Source organism: Trachurus trachurus, assembly GCF_905171665.1.
Source record: "Trachurus trachurus genome assembly, chromosome: 22".
NCBI lineage: Eukaryota > Metazoa > Chordata > Actinopteri > Carangiformes > Carangidae > Trachurus > Trachurus trachurus.
The window spans coordinates 9,723,069-9,743,670 of record NC_139907.1 but is presented as its reverse complement, the minus strand read 5'-3'; the positions used below and the strand labels follow the sequence as shown (position 1 = coordinate 9,743,670).

Here is a 20,602-nt window from a genome sequence, read left to right as displayed (position 1 = left end):
TTTCTTTAATCCTCCTCATCCCTTTCTTTTCCTGATAAAACACACAAACACATTTTCTTAAAATACTGTCAGATTGATGAAATATTTTGCGTCACAAACAAACTATATTCACCATAAAGTTGCCCAGCTTAAAAATCAGCATCATCTTGCTTGTTACATCACCTACTGTACGCTGGTCAAATAAATCTATTTAAATGACATAGTAATTCATAAAAGTACACACATAGACAATCTTAGTTATTGGTCACATAAGAAGATAGTCTATTTTATCCTAAAAGCTTTGTTTGTAATAGGCAAATTCTTCCATCTAACATCTAAAAGAATTTAAAAATGTGGCGCCTTGTTGTTCACCCTAATCATGAAAAAGCTATTGATTTAGCTATATAATGAAAAATCACTTGTTTGAGACCACAGAATGACCTTTTCCTTATATATCATCACATAGCCTACAGCACAAGTCATTATAAACTGGAAAATATAGTACAATGTTTAGTGTGAGCCCTCACAGAGTTGAGGAGCTTTGCTTGAAGTCTTTGAGGATGACGGAGGCGTACGTCACATTTGGAGGGGTGCACAAAATCGACTCGGACACCGGTGAGCTGGGGAAGGGGCTCACTGGCGGAGCAGCACAATCTCGGAAGGGGGAGGGGGGCATCAGAGCCAGAGAGTCCCCGATAGCTAATTTCACCTCGACCAGGTCCTCCTCGTCGTGAATCTGCGCGTTGTTGTACATGTAGCCGTGGAGAAGGCCGAACTGCTCGTTCTCCATCTCGTCGTCCTCCTCCAAAGGGGAGGCGGGCTCCTCGTCGAACGGGTCGAGATGCAGGGGCAGGACCGGTTCCTGCTGGATGAGGTGGGCCTGGTGGTACACGGGCATGCCGCCGCTGACGGCCTCTGGCATGCTGATCATGTCGTTGAGCTGAGGGATGTCGCTGTTGAACTGGCTCACCATCACCTCCTCCTGCAGGTGGTCCGTGATGACGCGTTGGGGGATAACGATATTTTTCTGCAGACGCTCGGGCGAATAGAGCTCCATCTCCTCCTCGCCCACGTCTTTCATCAGCCCACAAGGAAGCATTTGCCCGTGGGTCATCATCATGGGGGGAGTGATGGGGGGGTTGTATGTGACAGGCTCGCTCTCGTCCTCCTCAGCCACATTGTACAAAGTCTTAGTGCTGAGGTCTGAGAACTCCAGTGCTGTGTTTTGGTAGGTATTAGTTAAGGGTTTGATGACAGCCATCTGATTGGAACCTGCTTCCTGTCTCTTCACATGCACTGACAGTCTGTGCCACATGTGATCCCCTTTTGGAGGATGTCTTGCACCTGGTTCAGACCATGACACAGACTTTCCATTAGAACTATGAACAAAATAAAGACGACTGTTACTTCACAGGAGCCCAGAAAAGTGGAGACAAAAGACAGCATTTCTGCTTCATTTAAAAGACATTGTTTCATAGTGTTGCTGTAAGATATTCTAAGAAATATCTCCTATTGTGAGCAAAATCCCAGGGTATCTGCAGGTTTTAAAGTGCACTGGATTCAGTTTCCTCTACAATAGGCCTCTGAAGGTGAGATAAGAAGTCTTGAATATTTCCATGTCTGGCTGCAGGAGATGTTACACACTGATAAACTAAGGGTCAGATGTTGACGGTGAATTGTGCACACAGGATGTTCAAAGACAAGACACTTCAGGACAACAGGATATTAACTTCACATACTTCAACAGACAAGTGCTTAACAAAGGTTTATGTAAATTTAGATGAATCTATATTGGTTAATCTATTTATCTGTTTGATCCTGCTTACATATAATCTAAATGACAAAATCATTAGTTTTTATTGCAATATACAGCTGTGAAGTTCTGAAAAAAGAAAAAGTGATACTGTAATTATAAATAATTCTAGGCCATAAAGTCCCTACAGGTTTTTCATGATTTCATACTGTAGAAAAGTGAATTATATACCAATTTTAAAATGTCTCAGAACGTCTTGATTTTAATTTGGTGAACTCTGCAGAAACCCTGTGTTTTGTATTTGTGATTTAACTTGTCATCCCTTAGCACACAGAGATGCTTGTTTTGATATCACCAACAAATCAAAGGTTGAAATGGCTGTGTGAATTGAGTACTGACCTATATCCGTCACACTGTACAACAGGTGATCCTATGAAAGTGAATACAGTCAGACATCAGGTTCCCTTTGAGAGGGAATTACAGTAAAACCAGCATCCCTGAGGTGCCTCAGGAGCAGGACTCACAGACTCAATTAATGAACCCACCTGCCGTTCCCAGCGTTCTTCTTCCTCTTGAACATGTTGAGCAGGCTGTTGCTTCGGCAGGCTATTTTGCCGTCGCCGACGTGCATGCGCACGGCGTCGGAGGTGGTGAAGGCGCTGCGCACATTTCGCTCTGGTTTGGCGATGATGATGTACATCTTTGGTGTGAACATGCAGCCCAGAGCCACAGTCACGCTGAGGCTCACAGAGAAGGACGTCGTGATGATCTTGTAGTTGCTGCCAAAGTAGATGGGCACAAACGCCAGCCAGATGATGCACGTGGTGTACATGGTGAAGGCGATGTACTTGGCTTCGTTGAAATTCGCGGGGACGTTGCGGGTCTTGAAGGCGTAGTAGGTGCAGCTCATGATGAGCAAACCGTTGTAGCCCAGAGGGGCGACGACACCGACGTTGCTGGTGTTGCAGATCAGGAAGACTTCTCTGATGCTGGGGTAGGACTTGACGGGCTCGGGCGGCTCCATGATGATGAGGGTGACCTCCAAGGTGAGCTGGACGCTGATCAGGATGGAGGCGATGACCACCTGAGCCCAAGCGCTCATGAACCTCGGCTTCCTGGTGCAAATCTTCTTCTTGCTGCCTGCCAGGATGCGGGCGATGCGGTTGGTTTTGGTCACCAGGGCGGAGTAGCACATGGCGGCCGAGAGTCCGACGAGAAGCCTCTGGAGGTAGCAGGAGGCCACGGTGGGGCGGGCGATGAGGGTGAAGGGACACAAATAGCCCAGGAAAATGCCCGCTAGGATGATGTAGCAGAGCTCCCGGCTGGAGGATTTGACCACAGGCGTGTCTCGGTACAAGACAAAGATAAAGGCAACAAATGAGGTGATCAGGATGCCGACGCAGGCGAAGACCACCTGGATAATGGACTCTGGGTTGCTCCACTCCAGGTAGCGCAGGGGGATTGACTCGCAGCCTGAAAGGGAAACAAACACGGGGAATGAATGCACAGCTATTATACACTGAAAGCAGCTCATAAAATTTTCATCTCTAGTGTGACCTTGTTGGTTTTCAAATATAAAAGTGCACATTGTCTAAATCTAAATCAGTTTTGTGAAGAAAGAATTTAAAAAAAAAGGAAAAAATATTCCACGGTTTTATTATATGGAGACTTTTAAAATTAGAACATACATTTTAGCCTGAGAAAATACAGTAAGTCGCAAAGTAGGTTTTTAGCTCAACTATAAATAAACCCCTTTCTACTGAGCCATGGCCAGGCTGGGCTGCAGCCAGCAGAGGAGGGGGGCCAATGCAGCAGGACAAAGTACATCACTGCGTTTTTCATGGATCCAAATGAGATTTTCTCTCTGCTTCATGTGGAGGACACACTTTAGATATCAAATTTATGTTGTTTATTAATTCATTGTATAAAGGGGAGGAGGGTGAGGTTCAGAAAAATGCAACTTTAATGTCAGCACTGTGCTCCACATCTCCACAAAGGACTAAGGTGAAAGAAAGGGGGGGGAGTGGATACGGGATGGTCCTCTTCACAAAGTGTCTTGTCTTTGAACAGCAGAGAAGGCCTTTGAAAGTGGGCCAGAAGAGTGGTAAGTGAAGTAGGGCTGCTGTTGGATCGTGAAGATGATGAATGGCTCTCAGGTGTCATGGGAAGGCAATGAAAATAGGACAGAATTGGTTTATGAAATAGCGCTGCAAAAAATCTCAGCAGGACAAACTGTACAGAGCGCAGGTGGTGGGAGGGTTCGGAGAAAAGCTCGGAGGAACTTAACTTTTTACAGAGCGTCTGACAAAACCGAAGAATCTCCTCTAAAAGCATCAGTCATGCAACAGGAACTCAGCCTGTGGCCACTAATGCAACCTACATTTTGCAGAACAAGCCTGATCCTCCAGTATAAACAGGTGAGACTTCTGTTGTTGCAATACATTTAGCAAAGACACTAATTTTTGGTGATCAATGCAACAGTTGATGATGAGAAGGTCAAATCACTGTTGCATATTCCTGATAATAAACAATGAAGGTGCAGCCAGGAATTGATTAGCATAGCTTAGCATAAAGACTAGACTTCACTAGGGTGAATCAATGAGTTTGGCTCAGCCCAAAGACAACACATTTACACCCTGCAGTAAAAGACAATTTGTTGTTATCTGTGGCTTTAAATGTTGGATTATTTAGCTCTAACTTCCAGGAGGTGTATAAGAACTCCCCATAAAAACAATTACTTTTGTATGAATTAAACAAACAAAATCACGCTATTTGGTGAGGTGTATTAAAGGTATTACACGTATTGATCCTCTCACCTTCATCTCTCAGCAAGGACGAGAATAAGCATTTTTTCAAATTTCAAACCAAGAGAACCAGTAGGCCTCCTTTCAGCTCTCATGCAGTATAAAAAAAGTTTTCCAAACAGATTAGAATAAAAATAAAAGCTAAGATAAGATAAGTAAAAGAGCCAGCCTACCTTCCAGTTCTTCATCGGGCCACCAGCCCAGCTCACAGGCCTTGCACGTGAACTCATCCTGGACGTATTCATTGTCTTTGCAGGCTGTGCAGATCCAGCAGCAGCTCACCTCTCCCTTCCTGATCACCTGGTTGACAAAACACACACGTTTCTCTTATCTACCATTGTAAAAAGTGATATGGGGCAGTAATGGATGCAACTTTCTAACTTATTAATACTTCTTTGCTCCCAGGTTGTGAAAACTTTTCCTCCCAAATGAATCCATCAGCATCTTAATAATGCACACTGGAGCCGATAATGACATATTGACATTTTTAACTAGACTTGATGACTTATGGTATTATATATAAATCCAAATGCTATTATTACCAAATAGAAAATGATAAGCACCACCCAAAAGGTTTTTTTCACAACCTGGCAACCCAAATTGTGTTTGTGTGGTCACATCATATTGTATGAGGGATTGTGTGTGTCTCTTGCCTTGATCTCTCCTTTGGAGCAGGGCTCGCTGCAGACAGAGCGGACCATGTCACTCTGGTTCATCTTGAACATGTCATCATCCAGACTGAGGATGCCTTCGTGCCAGGAGCCCGTGTTGATGTAGTCATAAACACCGGGCTCCACACGCTGGAAGTTCATAATCTCATATCTGAAGACGAAAAGAAAGCCATGAGTTAAAGAGGTTTCACCGCTGCTGAATTAATTCTTAAGTAACTCTTAAATAAAAGGACTTTTACTGGCACTTGGAGCAACAGACGAGGGATATTTTCTCAGCGGGGGCCTGTCAGGTTCATGATCAATACTCCACTGTAGTGACTCTGGGATTATTTTTCCAGGTGCTGGTATTTCTGGCTTTCATCTCACTTGCTCTCTTGTTTCCAATAAAACATTCCCACTGGAGTTTCAAGACACTGATCCAACCTCACCTGATGATGCAATCTCAGTTCTTCACAGATGAAAGGCGATGCCAGAAATACAATAATATTTATTTATTAAAGATAAAAAAGGCTAGTTCCAAACAGTGTGAATAACAAAGATGCTTTGTTTATTGCTATGTATGATTAACAATATAGTCATGATTTTACTGGACTGTTGCACTCGATGAGTGGGAAGTTCTCGGTGTATTTATAGGAGTGTGTGTCTCAGTGTATTTATTTATATATAGGAGTAACTTTTCTCATTATTTTCCAGATTTAAATATCCCCCTCATATGACTGACTGGTTATAGCATTTCTAAAATTAAATGAACTAATAGATACGGTCATTTGTAATGTAAACATGGTTTTAGAAATTGACCTCTCTCATCGACCTAATTCAACATCATCATATATTTTATATTTGGCTTGTTTATCATACATTATTTTTACACAAAGTACCTACTGAACAAACTAATTATAACTTAATGATTCACATTTTTAATTTCTACAGATTTTCATACCAAAACTTTACAGATTCTTTTGAAAAAGGAAAATGTTTTAACTAATGAGATTCCTGCAACAAGAACATAGTCATCACAGGTCATAGGAAAAATAGGCTACGGTCCAGGAACACAAAAGCCCAAAGTTTTTGATAAATGTAATTTGGGTATTCATAATTTGATTAATTACAAAATTCATCACCTATGATATGTTCTCCATTCTCCATGAGGCCTTGGTCTTAACTGGAAATCCAGTTTTAGGACCTGAACTGTTTTATTTTATATTCTAATCTTATATCATAAAGTTTCTGTTATAATCATCACAGAAGAACCGGCAGGCTGAAACCAACAGCTTCAATACTAATATTGGTATGCATTTTCTTTAATTAGTTATTATATGTATATAATTAGAAGACATTAAAAAACCTTATAATGACATAAATTATATTTCGGACTTGCCCAGTTGGTTTTTACTCAGAGGACTGAGCCAGAAACATGAAATAGAGGAGATAAAACTGGATGTTGCTCCAGTTTAAAACAGTTTCTAATGGAGGTTGGTGATTTAAATTTTTTAAAATCGCTATCCAGTAATTTAAGAAGAGAGAAAACAAAGTGTGTTGTACCTCCCGGGAGAGTCTCCATTCTCGTCGAACCATATGTCCTCTCCAGAAACACCCATGAAGGTCGTCTTGAGAAGAAAGTCCAGTAAGTGGCTGCCATCAATGGGACTCATGGCGTCACAGAGCCCCACGTCGCCGGGGCAGAGGTGAGTGTGCATGTCGTGCAGCCCGTGGGCCATGGCGTAGATGGCGTTGATGACGAAGCCCATCTTGCTGTCCTGAACATAGTTGTCCTCCAGATTCTCATAACCTGTCCACACATGAGACAACGATGAGGATTCATCTCCAGGAGGGGAAACAGTACTGCGGGTTGCTTCATTGCTGCAAGCGGTATACTGTAGCATGTTATGTGATTCTGGTCGTTTCTAAAAAAAAATCAGGTGTTGTGTACAGGTGTGTCTAGCATGATGTCACATATTACAAAGGAGTGATAGGGTGCTCGCAGATGCATTCGTGCTATTACTCTGTGAGTACAGGCAGGAAGCCACACACCTCTTTGCCTCTGTGGGAGATGGCCTTAAAAGAACTGGAAGCCTCAGAAAGCGGTTTCAAAGAAACCTCGTTACCATGGCAAGACTATCCATTTCTGTATTCATGAGTCAGGATTCAATTAGAGTTGGTGTAAAGCACAGTGATTGTGCCTCCTCAAGCAGAAACAAACCAACTATTCTCATTTGTGTCTGTTGTGTTCAGTGCGTATTGTTTTTCCTGTGAGTGAATGGCACAAAGCAAGAGTCATATACTTGGATACAAGCAAGTGTGTGATAGTCAAACACACCCTATCAGTTCAGTGTAATGCAAGCTAGAAGCAGGATAAGCAGGGTTTTTTTTAGTTGCTCTGTGTAAAAGTAAAACTTCAGTGTCAATACAAAGAGTTTAACCATGCATTCAATCCATTTTGCTGAAAAGAGTGGACGTATATTTGGTAGCTTGTGGAGTTGAAGATGATATTTCCCTGTAGGTAGAGTTATTGTTTAATTAATAACAGCCTACATATACAATTGAAATTCTGCATCATTGTGGGGCAGTGCAGTGCAGCAGCTCTCACTGTAATTCACACATACATTTTGGAAGCACAGTAAAAATTAGCACTGTCTGCTTGTAAGCGATCAAAGCTTATGAATTTTAATCTAGCTCATGGACTGTTACTGCCAAAAGGAGTGAAAACGATGTGATACAGTCTTTCCCCTCCGCCGTATCTGCCACCTGAATCAGTTCCAAAAATTTCCTTTTTAATATTTTATGCAAAATAAGTGGAACACGATGGAGCAACTGATAATGTAATACCGCTGGGAAATGACACAGCTTGTGAAAAAATGAGCATTCCCCCGAGAGGGAATACATAACGTTAGCTGACCATTATTAATCAGTGGAGAGGGATTCAAAAGAGTGAAACTCCAGATTTTGCTAATATCAAGAAATATAATGTTGCATCGTCAGTTAAATGTGCCATTTTATACTGTTAATGCTCATGCTGGCTAATGCAAACTCGCAAATTACAAACAGATGGCTTAATGACAATTCCTGTCCTATTCTATTATCTACAAAAATGTTTGATTTGATACTGATCCAGATTCAGATTTAAGGTCTGTTGTGAGGATTTTGCCAACATGGTCTCTGTGTTTCCATGTGCACAACTTAAGTGTTTGAGTGTGTAGATATACACTGTTGTTGTAGAGCGCTTTGGCACAGTCCTGGTTTGTCTTTTGGAGCGATTCATGAGTAATTCTGACCTCGACTTTGTTGCATAATTTGTCAGTAACATTTTCAGTTGCTGCATACATTGTTATTTGTTTTTGTTTTTTCTAACTGTAAATCAGATTTCACCTGCTGCACCCAGCAACATTCAACTGTATGATTCATGAGGCTGAGATCTTTATGAGTGTTGTTCGCTGCAGTTGGGGTTTTTGCGGCACTGGTGTTAAATCAAGTAGCTAACGGTTGTTAAAAAATGACGGCAAACAAACACGTAAACAGTAAAGTCGGTTGGGCAGCAGCTGGGGGAGTGTCCGATGGGAGCTGCTGGTGATGACCTAGTTTAACAGCTCCTTGGTGTTGACGCTCGCCTCGCTCCCTGAGCTCCAGTCATGATGCAATGATGTCATGGTGTCAGCATGCAAGCAGAGGACCTACTGCTCCACGTCAGGATTAGTCGGCCGAATGATAACTGAACCTTCCCCTGTTTATTGCATGAGTTAAACTGTGTAGTGAAAGAATAGAAATGGAACTGGATATTACTTCCAATGCAAATCCAAGGCGTCACTATTTCCATGGCTACATGCAAGTTAAGCCAGATCAGCCAGTTACCATCTCACTCAAATGTTATTGGGCTGTTTTATACGTCTGTCTCAAAGCCATGAAAAGGTGTGAGAGCAGATAGGAACCAATTATTGGGCTCTCGCTGCAGTGTAACAAACAAACAAAAAGAAAACATCCCAATAGCTTCATATATTAGAGGTCAACTGAGATTAATAGTACATTTTTAGAGGGGAAAAACCATTATCAAGAGCAGACTTGAATTAATCCAACATGTGTTAAACCTTAATATCAGTCAACCTCTATGTATATTGCCAAAGTGAGGAGCATTATGATCCATTCAGAGGGATTCACTCACCGTCTTGGAGTTCTACACCAAAAAAATGAATACAAATATGAATAATAAATGAAAAAAAAAAAAATATATAGAACAGGATAGCAACAGTATCTCTATCTCCACTTATTAGACACAAATAAATATTTGTAATAACCACTACTTAAATATGATGCCTGTAGAAATAATTAAAAGCTTGAGGTGTGTGCACAAACAAGAAGAAGGGAGGCTCTGTTCTCAGTATGATATAAATAATGTGCAAATGCTGCAAAGGAAAGGAGATTAAATCAAGTGCACAAAGGAAGATGCAATGGCAAAAAGAAATTCACAAAAAGATCTCGAGAAAGAAAGGTTTTAAAAAAGGATGGTGTTTTTTTTTGTCTTTTCTTTTCTTTTTTTGTCGTTATTGTTGATTTTTGCTGCATGCATCATTTTATATTTACGTTTGTCAACACACTGACATTAAAAACGTTTGTAGATATAAATGGTACTTGGGAAAGTGGAAGAAATTCTTCTCATCATCCTAATCACTTGAGATAATGATTGAAAACGTAAATATATATATAGGCTTGTATTTTTTTTTTTAAAGAAATATGTATGAGTATGTAAAAAAATATGTTTTAGAAACATGCTTGTTGAGCATTGTTTCCAGAAACCAAGAACGTAAGCTAATGCATTGACTTTGTTCCTTTGTAAAAGAAAAGGATTTAATTTACCTAGATCATCATCCTCTGTAAAGCCGAGAGTCACAGACATGAACAATATGGAAAAATATGTGTTATTGGTTTGACTTAGAGAGAAATCTACCCTGTGGCAGTCTAATTCATTATTGAAGAGTGTGTTCCAGTTTACGGGGCCTTTTGGCATCGTCCTCTGGGCATTGCACACATCAGAACAGTTCAACAAGACAAGCTGATGTGCACACCGGCGTAAAAAAAAAAAAAAAAGAAGTAAACCAGAGATACTGCAGAAAACGTCATAATTGCCTGTTGAGTTGTTCAGCTACCTGAGCAGTTTCGTGCATAATTCAGGTTCTCTAGCGGGTGTCCGGGAAGGCGGCACTGGAACCGGTACTGCCAGAACTCGGGGAACCACGGGTTGCGGGTGTTGGTGCTGAGCTTGAGCTTCAGGAAGTAGTCGTCGAAGGAGGAGACCTCTTCAGACTGCAGCTTCACCGTGATGCCGCCCACAGCTTCCTGTTCGTAGCCCTCCACCACCTCCACTCGGTCTGCCCAGCCGTCGCTGCAGAGAGGGACACAAACACCCATTGACCTTTGAAATAAATTAAAGGTCATTTTTAATGATAACCCTTTTTTTTCTGAACACATTTTCCACAATCCTGAAACAAACCATCTGATACTTGACAATAGATTAGAGTGGCCAGATGCAGAAACTCTAATTCGCACAATGTCAATTTGTTTGTTTCTGTGATCTCATTCTTTTGGTTGGTTGCAACCCAAAGCTGAAGACCACAGGTGAAGGTCATTACGAAGATCATCATCTATCTGACCTAGAGATTCTCTGGGCTTTTTTTGTTTTTGATTGACCTTCCTCCACTGCAACCCAACCTCAAATAGGCAGAAAAAAAGAGGATGAAAACAGAAGCTGAAAAATAGTCAACGAATTTGCTCCCCCTCTATTTCTTTCCTGGAGAAAGTCCATATGAATTCTTAATGACAATCCTCACCCATCTTTGATGTTGTGTGGCTCGGGTCCTATCTGTCATCTGCACTTGGAAGTTGCTGGACAACTGCCCAGATTTTTATTCTTCAATTATATTCACATTCTCTACTGTCCGTGATGTAAATCTACAATGGTGCTCTATTGTACACACAGAATATCTATTGAATGTCCTGAAAGAGGGAATGGAGACGAGGGAAAGGCTGGGTTTGGGTTCAGGAAGACTTTTCAAATCCATTTAAATGAACAGGTACAAGGCTGGATCAAAACCTGTAAAAAAAAAAAAAAAAAAAAAAAAAGCTGTGCTCCATAACATTTGCATTCTGCCTAGTGTTAACTAGTGTCAGTCCTGTATCTGTTTGCTTCTCTCCTACTCTCTGTGCTCTCATACACTGTGTTTTAATAGCAGCAGAATGCCCTTTAAAGCTGTTCTCATTTACATGTTTTCCTGTTTATGTTGTCAGACAACAGAGGGAGTTTGAAATAGTGACTGAAACACTGACCTATTAAAACTACATATTAACTTCCAAGATGCTGCTTTGCACTGCTAAAATCCTGATTTTATAATGTCACCTGAATGACAAAGACTTTTGCTGTGATCTTGAAAGACCAGGAGCACATTCATGTCAGCCTGGTCAGCATGAAAAGTGGTGTCTGCTGAGGGAAAGCCCAACGTCCATGTGGCAAAGCTGACAACTATTCTACAGGAAGTAGCTGTGGATTGTCCAAGAAACACTACATTTCATTGTAAATGTAGCAACAAAGGTGCTAACATCGCTTGTTTGCACCAAATCATGTTGAAAGAGCAACGACCAATGGGGAAAAACTCCAACACCCATTCGACTGTGTGACTGTAACTTCATCACTCAGTCGGTCAGCGACATTCACATTATGGTCCAGCCAAAATAACACTGCATATTCTTAGACTTTAACAGTTCCTAAGCAGATAGACATGGACAGATTTTTACTGTAACAGTCATGTAAAAAGTCTAATAAGATGAAAAATCAGCATCCTGCAAAAGGAAATTGACACGTTCTTGTTTTATTATGTTTATGATGTGGCACCAATTGTCTGTTTTGAAGCCACATGCAGCCTCATGAGTCAGGCTCAGACTGAAATCCTGCAGGAACCTTCTCCCTTTTGTTTCCCTGACTTTGTTTCGCTCTCAGCCTCCCTGCTGAGGGGCGTGGAGAGCTCTCTGTACTTGCCAAAAGGAAAAAAAAAAAAAGAAAATGTCCACAGACACAATCACAAGTCCAGTGAGAATTCACAGATCAGTGCTGCAGCAGACAATCTGCCCTGGAGAGAAACGAGCTCCCACCCTCACCCACAGACTCTGAATCTCTAGCATGGTTTTTTTGTCGACACTGGTCATACTTTAGTTTACATGCTCGGCTATTTTAAAGTCGGTTTTGCATTTAACAAAAAAAACACACAAAACATCACACTGATGAGACAAAAGCTTTTGTCTGATGCTTCAGATTTGAATCATGCCCCCACCATGAATACAACCACCCTTCATTTGAGTTGCAAATGCTTCTTGAGTATTTTTAAATCAACATTATGCAGTGTGGGATCAAATCTGTGATGCATGTATGTGATAACCTACAGTACTGTACTTCTATGGGTGAGAAATGAAGGAGGAGAGCAAAGGGGGGCCGTAAATAGCATCATTCCAGGGCTGATTCGACATTGAAAGTAGCTCCACAGAATACAACAACGCTCTGAATAAAATTAAACCTCACAAAAAAAGGCTTAAAGTTGATCTTCGGTCCTCTCTGTCTCTGAAAACCAAAAAATCGAGGAACCAGCGACGTTAAACCAATTACAAAATCTGCTTTCTATACCATCTTAAAGGCAGGACTCTTACGTCTCCCCCAAACAGACGACTTTAGCTCATTTGGAAAACTCATTAGACTCTTTAACCTTATGAACACCCTTAGCCTCTCAGCGCACTATTTTAAAGGCTGCAAAATGTTTCCTGAGTGCAAACTTAAATGTAGCAGCATTTAGAGCTGGGACAAACCTCCTGAGGATATGAGCCCTGATCTGACTTTGAGCACCTTTAAACCAGGCTAAAAACTTTGACATTGACTGAGCCTCAAATACTCGTCATGAACCATCTTGACCTACTCTGTATTTATGCCTCTGCTCTTTGCTTTTAAATTTACTTTGTAAAGGTTTCTGTTTATTCTCATTTATCCAATATTATTAAATTAAGTTTCTATCTTTTTTTTCAGGCTAGGATTTTAGCTCCAGCTCTACAGGTCAGTAGATCATTTTGTTCCAGACTACAATAGTTCAACCACCAAAAAGGCCATTTGTGACATTTTAGTAAAATGTCTCTTGTAATAACTCAGTATTGTGTCGACTATTTTTGTTAAAGACTAAATACAAAACCAATGGCATTCCCATCAGACTCAGCTGAGCTTTCACTTCATTACTAGTTAATTATGCAAACATGATGAACAAAGATGGAGAATATGGTAAATATTGCACCAACTAACTTTTTTTTTGTATAGGAACAAGTATAGCACATATCACATCTGAATGTCTGTTGTGTGAGTATTTAGTCTCTTAAGCACAAAGAGAGACATACTAAATCTGGAGGAATGAATCTTTACATTCAAAAAGGGAATAATTCAGATATTTTCAATAGCTTTATTACTATAACTCACCAGCAGGACAAACATACCAGTTCCCAGCCTTAGTGAGTGAAGCTAGCAGCATGCAGATTGACTTGGCTGGCACCGCAAGAATGAACTGACAATGAGTGTCCAGTGTGACAGTATCAACAGTACCTGGCCATCTGCTTCTCAGCATCACACTCCCCCCAGTCCAACACCCCGAGTGCCAAAACCCTACAGCTCTGACGTCAACGCACGCACCTACTGTACAGTTTTAGAGATGTATCACACAAATCTGATACCACTCACTTATGAATCATCTCATAGAGGCATTATTGAAACAGATTACAGGGAATCCAAGCACAGAATAAATCTTAAAAATCAGAATTATGTTTTTTTTAAAGGAATAATTAACCTCAGGGGAGGAGATTTGAAAGCAACACAGACCAGGAGTCAGATATTTGCAGGCTTCCTGTCAAGCAGAAACTCATAAAACTGACATATCGCCAATGTGATGGGGGCTTCACTTGAGAGCTGATCAAATGAGTTGTCTGTTTTTTGAGATGTGTGGGCTCTGTAGTGTGAGAACAGACATTTCTTTCATCCTCCACTAAGCAGAAGACTGATGGCTAATGACCAGCACCTCAGGTGTTTCGACTGGCCCGTTGCACACACCCAGCCAGGGCCGTTGCATAGGGGAGAAAGTCCAGGGGCCCACAGCCCAGTAGGGACCACAAAAACCCCCAGTAGCTATGACTAAATTGTTCTCCATATAACCAATGACTAGTACTTGTACTATGAGACATAGTGGAGAAGTTTTCAATCAGAATGACAGGCAAGTTGTCTGTTACTGTCACTCACCATCATCGTTGCCCTGGTTGAAACAAATAAAAAGTGATAATACATAGGGGGCCCGCTTCAGTATTCTTTCAAGGGGCCCAGAATTACTAGCAACGGCCCTGCACGTGTTCACTTGCTGCATTGCTCTAAAAAACATTTTCTTTTTTCTGTAGTCTCCTTGACCCAGAAACACACACACACACACATGACTATACCACACTCGAGCCCTCCTTATCTTCAGTGGAGATTTTAGCAGCAGCGCATTTTTTAAGTGGAAAGGGTAAGAGCAAGTTTAGGCTTTAAGATGCCCTATTTTTTTTCCATACATGTATTTCATCATGTTGGGTTTCAGAGAGGGGTCTCGGGTCTTTCTCATCAGCCTTTGTGAATAAAGCAGCCACGCATTAGTGAAGTGATTCTCGGCAAATTAACCGTGGCGAGCTTTTATCGTAGCCTCGTTTCAGGTGCTGCGACTCCTCCTAACAGGACCTGAGATGAGCTGAGTCTCCATAAAGAGGGAATGTCTGGTATAAGTGCTGATATGAGCTTTGATGTTCACTACGCCACATTCCCCAGCTAATGCTGGAGGTGCTGTCCCATATTAGCCCATCCTGCCTGTGATCTGACAGGGAGAGGGAGAGCTCGCTGCATGGATGCATTATTCATTACTGAGCCCGACTCAAAGCATCGTCTGCTTTCAGAGGAACTCTACTCCCAGTAGGGAAAAAAAATGTTTCGGTTCCATATGAACTTTATGTATAGCCTACCATCCATCCTGAGTGTAACTAAATATTATAACAGGGAATTCAGCCCTAGTACTTTCCTCACAGAATTAGGGTGTCATTTGTATTATCTATTTATAATCCCATTTTGTGTTATAATTATTTATATTTCTATCCTGCTTAATTTATTTATTAGGCAATTTGTAAAGCACTCTTACCTTCATTTCAATGATATATTCATTAAAGTAAGGTAAGAGTGCTTTAGTAGCTGTTCTGGAGCTTAAATCCACAGAGCAGCTACTAAATGGACCTTGCGGTGAAATCGTATTGTCAACTTTTATCAAGGTCAAATTTAATCCAAGCTTTAAAACCACCACAGAGGAAACATTGACTACAACTACACCTGCATTCAAGCAACATTATCAAAAGCTCCAGCTCATCAACTACTTTTATCTCCGTTATCATTGCCACAAAAATCAAGGTCAAGAACAAGGAAGAAAAGTATTTCAAGAAAGAGACATTTGAATGTGTACAATTTCATCCATCCTCCTAAATGGAGCTTGTCCATGGTCTTCATTTTCAATAGTGCCACAAATGTGAATATGGAACAAAAAGTTGAGAGAAAAGAGAAAAGTGTTCCCTCTTAAAACCTTTTAAAAGCCAACTGCGGTACAGACAGAATGAACACTTTTCATCATTCTTACCAAAAAAAACAAAAAAAACCTTTGAGAACTTTGAGTGCTTTTCATCCAAAAAACATGACAGACAAAACTGAACCTCCTTGTGGGAAAACAACCTCTAACAAACCTGCCAATTAGGAGGAACTCTCCAGCTACTCCGAGCCGCCTCATGGCCATGAGCAGCCCGCGGACTGTCATGCCTTCACAGAAGCAGACAACAACTCGGGCCTTAGGCAGACGCTCCCGCAGCTTCCTCAGCAGCCTGTCGAAGTGCTTCTCGCCGGCGTTGCTGTAGATCTTGTCAGAATGGGCGATGCAGATGCCTTCCTGCGAGGCGAGCTCTTTGAACACTTCCATCCCGCTCTCGCCGTAGTTACCTGAGGAAGACAAGACAAGAGGAGCTGTCAGGGGAGTTTCACTCACAGGAGAAAGGGAAGAATCAGTGGGTTTTGATTTATAAGTTCACACTGGATTCAGTTTTAATGTCAAACATGTTTTTTTTTTTTTTTTTTTGCTAAAATGATCCAGGGAAAGTTTTGCTGAGAACACACATCTCTTCCTTCCTTCAGCATTTAAGTGGTTCGTCACGTCCCAGGAGCTCTTTTTATGGAATCAAGAGCAGCACAACTGGAGCAAACAGGCTGAAGGTGACCTCAGCTGCTGCAGCTTCTGAGGACGAGAGGAGCACTCGTCACTTTCAGGGTTGCCTGTCTGTCCAGATGTCCACAATCAGCGCCCGTATCGATTCATAAGAGCCAACAAATGACTTCAAATAACTTTGCAAACTCTGCCAATGTACTCGCTGTGCCTTTGAAACCTCCGATACGTACAGCTCTTATTTTGTTGCCAAAACAATATACGGATTATCAGCAGAGTAAACAGAGAAAGCTTGCCAGGCTTTGATTTGATTTTTATCAGCTTGTCGTAAAAACTCATATTCCCTTGGTGGAAAAACAAAAACAAAAACACACACACACACAAAAAAAAACAAGATGAGAGATCTGTGACGGCTGCTTGATGAGAAATTTCAGTTATGTATATCACGTCTGACTCTTGCTCATGTGGGAGGAATCTCAATTATTGATAACTTTGTTCAATTTAATATATCCTCTTACATGGTTATGAAATGTATTCAGATAAGTTCAGCTGGCACGTAACGCAAATGTTTTTCAAATGAGATAAATAGGATGTGTGGGGAAAACTGTAAATTGAATAAACAGATTAAAAAGATACAAATTAGTTCATCTTGCCACAGTTTTCTGTCTTGTTTTGTACAACTTATATCTTTCTATCATATAAAACAGAGAAAATCTTTTTAGAAATCTTTATCATTTATCTTTATCAGCTAAAATAGAGAATATTTGGCATTTTTGCTTGAAAAATGATTAATATGACTGAGAGTGTAGCTGCCAATTGGTTTTCTGTAGATCAACTGATCAATCAAATGAGTAACTGTTTCAGCAACTGTATCAGCAGGGGCAACAAATTAAGACTCTAGCTGTGTAATGTGTGTGTGTGTATTGGGTGGAGGGGGGGGGGATCTTTTTATGGTCTTTGATTCATGAAAGGGAACTCTAAATCCTCCTCAGAAATGTGACTTCACAAATGTGGATGAGCCTCACAAAGAGAGCACAACTGTCTGCAGCCACCTGCTGTTAGAAAGGCTGTCTGGTGTTTTTTATTATTGCAGGAAAAAAAAGCAACAATACAGATTAAATCAGTGCTTTTAAGAGCCCCTGTCTCTAAGATGAACCCTCTGTGTCTTTAATTTCCTGTTTGTCCTCCTTCTGCATCAAAAGAGAAGAAAAAACTGAGACGACAGGACAGCTGATTCATTAAAAGGGCACTCCATCGATTTTGCACATAAATTCAATTTTTCTCTTGTCAAGAAGAGTCTATGTCAGGCCATGATGACGTTTGCATTTTTTTCTCTTTCTTTTTTTTTTTGAAGGGGGGGGGGGTCTAGATGAAATCTTCAAGAGTCAAACAAAAAACCTAGTATAAATTCAAAAAACACAATCATGCTATTTTCAACACTGTTGGCACAGCAGTGGTGTGAACCGTGGGCTCAGGGCTACGCCTCTTGTTACGGGCAGTCGCCCAGCTGCCCCGGCTTCCTGGCTGCTTGGGAGGTGCTGGGAAGTGGAGCAACATTTCCAATTCACTGAGCTTTACGTCCATCACAGCAATACATTTATGACACACTATTAAAGGAGACAGAGGAATAATGAAACATAAGACACGCAATGCAATAGAAAGCAGGAGGATGTGAGGAGAGAGAAAAGTCATAAAAGCAGGTAAATCACCAGCAACCAGTCACTGCTCCCTGATCACTATTTGAAGAAACACAGTAACTGCAGACTGTCATGGATCCACTTCTTAACATCCTCTGATGAAATCATAGAAACAGTTTGTGCCAATTACTTTTGAAAAGGCACCAACCAGTCCAATTAAAGTGAGGTTTCATCACTCACTTAATTTTATCACTCAGTCAGTCAGTCACAGACAGTTGGCCCATAGCTTGTCATCAGGGTAAATGTTTAAAAGGTGAGAAACACTGTTTTACTCATGTGAAGAACCCCATGAATGAAAACAGAGTGTTAACTTTGTGATTTTTGAGAAAAGATCCTGTGACTTAAATCCTGTTAGTCTCATGGGTTTGGGTTTGGATTTGACTGATCTCTTATCTCTCAGGGCATAAGGCTTGATCCAGATATCTCAGTAAGTGTGGATGTGCTTACAGCCCCAGTGTTTGACTTTCTTTTCACTATTTTGTGGGGAAACCAAGATAAGCAAAGACTGCAAATCGATGAATAACAGCAGTATTTTTTTTACATGTCTGGAGAGGAAGTGTCTTCAGTTTTGAAGATCTGTCTCCTGTGAGCTCCTCAACTTAAGCGTTACTGAACAAAGAGATGTTTCTTACCCTCTGTGTGCACTGCAGACACGTAGGTCCAGTTGTATCGTTTGATAATGTCCAAAAGGGCCCGGGCTTGAAGCGTGTCTGAGGGCACCACCCGGAGGAAGTACTTGAACAAAGTCTTGTCACTGAGGTCAATACTGGTTGCAGAATAGGCAATCTGAGGGATGTTGAACAGCTGCAGAAGGTTTTGAACTTGAATAGCGACAGAGCTGGAGCCGGGTCCGATGACCCCTGCGATGGGCTTCTTGGTTGGCGGAGGCTGACTGGAAGGAACCCCCTCGATGCACCACCTGGAGCCGTCCTTGTCGTCCCGGATGGAGATGAGCGAGTCCCTAATGAACTCGATGCTCTGCTCCAGAGCCACAGAGGAATGCCAACAGGAGTCCCTGATCTCACAGCCCAGGGTGATGTTGGGTAACAGGTTTGGGTCCGAGTTAATTCGATCCAAGGCGTGGAACATGGCCTCCACTCTTTGGATGCCGTACTGCTCGCGGACCTCCCCACATTTTCTGTCTGCCACCCTCTCAGCTGATGGTTGGTGGTGAACAGAGAAGAGGGCGCCGATTATAACATCCCCGTCCATCCTCGCAACCAGGCGAGAGACAGAACTCGGCACCACCGCCCTCTCATACTTGCCTTTGCACAACACAAATGCCCCGAACAGTAAAACAGGCAAGTAGAAAATGGCCGTCAGGTAAATCATACTCGACATTGTGCCACAGGAGCTGAAGGTAGAATCATGTCCACTTGTCCATAATGGAGGTCCATCAATCCTCTTTGGGATGAAATGGCAATTAACTCATCTGCTTCTTCTTCAGTGTTGTCACCCTGGATGTGAAACAAGGGGTATTAATTCCTATTTTTCAGGCTTGTGTCTCGACCAATGCAATGATTTGTTAATCAGTTAGTTGATCAACTACTTTGAAAATCTTTGATTCACTGGTCCCAGATACTCCAGATTACCATATCATTTTGATTATTGATTGGAGTAGCCTAAGTAATTTAGAAATGTCCTATTGTTTGACCATCTCTGACAACAGGATTAATTGATTAATCAATAGAAACAGCAGATTAATTGATTGTGAACTTGTTGGTAATTGCAGTCATGGCCTATTAACCCTCTAAGGGCCCAAGGGTAAAGCTTTTTTTGTTGGGCTCACAGTGACCCAAGCACCCAGAAAGAAAGAGCTGAAATGATTTTCAGTGACTGCAGGACAATCAATAGGCTGTTTGATAAGTGATTTGTTAAAGTTCATAAAATGTCAACAATTAATAAAAAAAATAACTTGTACTTATTTGCTGCAGCCTTGCAGTTCTCCAGTGATGCAATAACATGACCTTGCTCAAGGTTTCTCACAATTTAAGAACCAAAACATGACAACGACAAATTTAAATGTTATGTATATGTATGCACCAGGCTTTTGGGGCCCAAGGGAGAGTGCATGGGGCTGTTTCTCTGACAATCCAGCCATGACTGCAGCCCTACATGTCTCATGGATTTGATTTATATGTTTTATCACTGAGCCAGTCTCATTATAACTTTGTAAAGTGTTGAAAGATTGAATATTTGTCTCATGGTGGACATGTAAAACACAGACTCACACAAAATTAAATGTGTATCAAAGCAGGCAAAAAAGGTAAATAGCCCATGTGATTACATTTATATATAGCTAAGTAAAGCCCCACAGACTGGAACCAAATCCTAATTCTGGGGAATAGAAAGTTGTTTCTTTTCAGCAGAGAAATCCTCTGAGTTTCAGCACCACGGACAGCTGTCTCTGTTATGCTGATTC

General features: G+C 41.4%; 1 protein-coding gene across 1 annotated transcript; it reads right to left on the bottom strand.

Annotated features, from left to right (window-relative positions):
* Positions 1-502: 502 nt before the first annotated feature.
* On the bottom strand, positions 503-19,512 carry grm1b (glutamate receptor, metabotropic 1b; the record flags this gene model as incomplete). The annotated part of the gene is made up of 9 exons (XM_083998864.1): positions 503-1,358; positions 2,278-3,205; positions 4,710-4,836; positions 5,190-5,358; positions 6,750-6,996; positions 10,053-10,067; positions 10,343-10,578; positions 16,014-16,263; positions 18,813-19,512. The coding sequence occupies 9 exons, from the start codon at positions 19,510-19,512 to the stop codon at positions 503-505; spliced, it is 3,528 nt and encodes a 1,175-aa protein (XP_083854990.1).
* Positions 19,513-20,602: the final 1,090 nt, after the last annotated feature.